The sequence below is a fragment of the Micropterus dolomieu genome, linkage group LG03, assembly GCF_021292245.1.
Source record: "Micropterus dolomieu isolate WLL.071019.BEF.003 ecotype Adirondacks linkage group LG03, ASM2129224v1, whole genome shotgun sequence".
Taxonomy (NCBI): Eukaryota; Metazoa; Chordata; class Actinopteri; order Centrarchiformes; family Centrarchidae; genus Micropterus; species Micropterus dolomieu.
This window is the reverse complement of record NC_060152.1, coordinates 27,851,542-27,856,433: the sequence shown is the minus strand read 5'-3', so window position 1 is coordinate 27,856,433 and position 4,892 is coordinate 27,851,542. Positions and strand designations below refer to the sequence as shown.

General features: G+C 42.2%; 1 protein-coding gene across 2 annotated transcripts in view; it reads left to right on the top strand.

The window, feature by feature from the left end:
* The window catches only part of ube3d (ubiquitin protein ligase E3D), a 21,576-nt gene extending 17,040 nt beyond the window's left edge, over positions 1 to 4,536 (top strand). For both annotated transcript variants that reach the window (XM_046045119.1, XM_046045120.1), the window contains exon 10: positions 4,020 to 4,536. In XM_046045119.1, the coding sequence (XP_045901075.1) occupies positions 4,020 to 4,040 (21 nt within the window). In that variant the 3' untranslated portion in view covers positions 4,041 to 4,536. The remainder of the gene's footprint in view (positions 1 to 4,019) is intronic.
* Positions 4,537 to 4,892: the final 356 nt, after the last annotated feature.

Below are 4,892 nucleotides of genomic sequence, written 5' to 3'. Positions count from 1 at the left end.
AAAAGAGACATTCTTTGCCAGAAAATATTAAAATTATCCACATAAAACACACGGTGAGCCCTGCAGGCGGACTGGAGCCAGTCGTGGAGGCCAAGGAGTCTACTGAAGCGGCCAGCACCGCGACCAACTGTGGGAATGGGACCAGAGAGAAAAACGGACTTTCCGCACTGCTTTAAAAAGTTAAGAAGACAGACACAAAGCAATAGTCTAACCAAAGAAAACCAAACTATAGGGGAAACCAGGGAGCCGGCCCGCAGGGAGGTCTGACCTGGCCTCCACAGCAGCTACCTGCAGAATGAGAGAGCAAGGTTACAAATAGCCTACCCTTAAGACACAGGGCCCAGGTGCTTTCAGTTAACACAATCAGCTCTTGAGCTACAAGAGAGAGGGGGGGGAGAGTGAGAGAGAGTCCACACCCACTCATGACCCCACAGGGCATCACACTTATATCGTGCATCCTGGCTCATTGTCACACTGTCATGGCGTGCTGGGCCACCTGAATAGAACAGAGCCATCCTTAATGTGATTAGTAACACCTGTGATTTTCCTACTGTGATGTCAACATGTCTGCCGTAGAAGGAGTACTACAACTTGAACAGCTGAAAAATATATAGCCCCTACATGTTGAAAAGACAACATCATCATCATAATAATACATTTTATTTGTAATGCACTTTACATTTAAAACAAATCTCAAAGTGCTATCCCATTCCCAAACCCTACAACCCAACCCATCTGTAAGAGCACTAACCAGAGTTTGCAGGCTTGGAGTGGGGGGTGTGTCTTTTGTTTCATTCCAGCCCCGTGAGTTGATCAAAGCCTGCACCATAACCCAGCCTGTAATTATGCTGCATGTGGAATGTCTAGTAGGCTGCCGTGTTCCCTGCCCTCCATCCCCGGGCCTGCCAGTGTAATGGGCTGTAAAGTGGCTCAAGCTCCAAGTGTCACTCCTGAGCCCGGGAACAGACAACCACCCCCCACTCATTAATCTCCTCCTCACTCCCACAGAGTCGGCATGTAGGTTAGACAGAAACTGAATGCAGGGTTTTACAATGAAGAACTGACGGGATGTATCGATCATACGTTGCCTCAGTCTTTCTGTAGTCCACAAAGCTTTCCACCTGGAGAGGCTGCACTTTGTCGAAGTAAATGACTTCCCTGAAGATGCACACGTCTCGATTCATTGCACGTGGACCAGTGGGTAAGAAGAGGAATTTATCAACAGAGCAGGGGGTCTGTGATGCTGCTCTTCCTCAGCTTGATAGCTTGACGATATAAATGAGGCTGATGCTGACATTTTAGGTTTTTAACGGTCTTCTCCACTGCCTCTTTGTACACCGTGACCTATGGAAGAAACACTGTCATTGTGTGAGTCTGCATGTTTATATGTAGATTCATCTAAATGCAATGACAATAAACAAAACACTAACCTACATATCCTGTATGTTTTAATTATCTCCTCCAGGAAAGCTTGGATGGGATTGTGCGTGCGTGCGTTCACTGTTATTAAATTTTTTTATTTTTATTTTTTGATTGCTCTGTTTTATGCCGCCATTGACTGACGACTCCTCTTAACCAGCTGGTAGGGGTCGCATGCAATCGCATGTTTCAGTTTGGAATCTTGTTTCTGCTAGACTAGTGATGGGTGGATGAAGCCTTTTGATGTTTTTGGGGCTTTCTTTTTATTTGTAACGAAAAACATTCAAAGTTTCGGAGCTTCAAGCATACACCGCTTAGCAGCCACACCTCGCCAATATTAATAGTTTTTGTCTCATACTTTTGATCAGAAGTACTGCTTTTAAATATAGATGTTATTGTGCAAAAAGATGCTGTTGATTGTGAGTGCACCTGTTTGGTGTAGTTTAGTCCGAGTGCCACTGTGGGCTCATGTGTTTTAACTGGTTGATAGTTGCATTTCATGTGAGTCACAATGCAATGTGATAGTCACTTAATTAGCCTATTATTTTCATTACTTCGTATTAGGAGGAAATGCCCTCTCACTTATGTCTCTCTAATTTCTCTATTATTTTCCTTTGTTCTTATCCCACTAATGTGCCGATTACAGAGTTTGGGTGGAAAACTTTCAAAACTGCCAAACTGAATAAAGCACTTTGCAAAACACCAGTTCAGACGTCATCAGTCACGTCATAGACTCCATTTGATACGAGTTCCCGCACAATGTACTGCAACAGTGCGCTTCACAGGAGTAAAAAAAGCTTCAGAGCTTCGGTATCATCCACCCATCTGTTTGCTTGAAGTGTTGGTGGATTGTTTTGTTGGCATTTTCTTTTAGAAATTGTCCCTGCATAAATTACGTTAGTAGAGACTAAATGGCATGAAATGACATGTCAAGAGCAAAAAAGGACGTTGTGATAACGGTCTTCGGGCTTTTGCAGTGAGGGTTTATATTTCACTCTGCTAAAGCTCAAACAAATTTCAGTGAGATCATAAAATACCCTTAAGCGTATTATCATCACGGGTTCTGGGCAGACCTGCTGTCAGCATCACTATCGGTTTAAAGACCTTCTTTGTGTAATCTTAATACTGTTAAATGCAAACTATCTGAGAACCTTTATTGTGTGACTTCTCATAATATAAACAGTTGATTCCAAAAACGTCAAATGTATTTGTACCAGGAGCAAGTGGAAAGTGGTGCTCACTGTAGAGCTGAGTTGGGTGATCATTCTCTGTAGGGTTTTTCTGTAAGAGCGAACCCTTTCACGTTTCACATTTACACGTAGTCATGTGATCCATTGTTAATGTAAACATATTGATAATAGCAGCTACAAGGCCTTGGAAACAAATTTTATCAATACAGTTACAGACTTTAATTTTGCCCTTGCCTTTCTACCTGCTTTGAACTGGGCAAGGCTCAGTTACCAGAAAGGTGATACACATATTTCTGCGCTCCGGAGTTTTAATTAAAATGTGATGACATTTGTGGGGCTGTTTGCTTATGTTGCCAGGCTACTGTCAATCAAATCCGTTTCAACTACACACACACACACACACACACACACACACACACACACACACACACACACACACACACACACACACACACACACACACACACACACACACAGCCCTTTTTATAGAGTGTTGCTGATCTTAAGTGATAACTAAACTCTTAATAAATATTTAACATTAAGAATGTTTTTTGGTTATTTTGTTATAGATACCACTTTAGATTTTAAGGACTTTAAGCAAGAGCTAATTCAGTGTTCCAGCATCTGTCTACTTGAGTTTCATATGTTCACTCTTTGGGTCTGCCCAGTGCAGCCACAGCTGTAGTATTGGCCTCTGTACAGCTCCAGTTTTGTGCCGGCTACATGTCAACAAAGAGGAGCACAATATCTGCTTTCCCTAGCCTCTCCCAGCTTCACCCAAGCAACCCTCCAATCACGAGCCAGCTTCTCTCCTCCATCTAGACTCCCACTGCTCTGCTTCCTTATCACGCTTTGTCTTCTTTTTTCTGGGGGCTCAGAGTTGTGTTAGGAGCAGCTCACCTCTTGTTGCCGTTTATCGTTTGTATGAATTACCACTGATGCGCTTGAGTGGGGAGCAGACATCGGCATGGGGATGGAGAAGACAGGGCCTTGAGTGAGGCAAATGCCCTCATTCATCATCCCAATATAGAGCCCTCTGTGGAGCGCAACCATTGTCTGCAGCAGGCAAACACCCAGGAATAGCAGATGGAGGAAGAGAGAGGACAGTGCTGGGCTGATTGTTATTTTGTCCTTTTGTTTTTCTGCGTGTGTTTTTAAAGTTGATTAAATCTCTACCACCTGTGGTTTTTTTTGTTGTTTGATGACAGTAATTGCAGATAATGTGTTGCTGTGCTGATCAGCAGACCGTAGAGATCCAGTACATCTGTGCTTTAGGGAACAAAAATCCACATTGTACAGTACAAACTGGTGTTTTCTTAAATGCTAATGTGAATCTATTTTAATTTTATTCTCAAGTGTCAGAAGTTTAACTTTCTGAGCTTTACCTAAACTTTTGCCTGTTGTTTACAGGTGGCGTACCTGAGACTGTGAGGCCAAAGTTCAGATGCCAGGAGGTCAAGACTTCACCCGTCACTCTTGGTAGAGAATTCAAGAGGACCTTGGGACAGCTGAGAGAGGAACTCTGGTGTACATGTACGATATGTCTGTATGTGTTAATGTGACATCTCGCACAGATTTCCAGTAAGTATAAGAAAGAAGATTACTGCAGAAGAAAATGCAGTAAGCAGGGAATGGCTTGTTAAGTCAAGTTGTGGTTTCTGGCTAGTTTTGGCAGCGTGTTGTCTCCTGCAAACAGATTCATGTTGAAACAGGTTGCTGCCAGGTTTCTAAATGACAACATCAACATTTCCATAGAATAGATAGTTACATCTCATTCATTGTAGCTCATTATAGTCCCAATGTATACTTGTATTAAAAAGTATCATAATGGTTGAAAGGCCTGTGTGTGTACATTCCTAAACTTCATTATGTATTTTTTTTTCTACCATTCTTGTCAAAACCAGATTAAACTCTTTTATATATGGAAGTATCACCTCTTCGTTTCTTATTTTTTTTCTTTCTGTCTGCTGTAGAACAGTGCTGGTTGATATGTGGGACATCGTTTTTAAGTTAGCTCTTGATGAAAGCTTATTATAGAGGCACTTCAGCCCCAGGGCACAGCAGTGCATCCTCCACTTGAGTATACTGTAATTACAGCTTGTGGAGCTAGGTTTTTGTGTAGTTGTGGGTTTCTGTGTGAGTCTGTGTTAGTGATTGATATTTATGTAACATGTGCAGAGGTGAGAAACATTGTGACAATGTATGTTTAAACTCCGAAATGGGCCTTTTAATTATGAAACATTATACACTATTCAGTGACTTCATCGTGACAAGGGCTGGTCA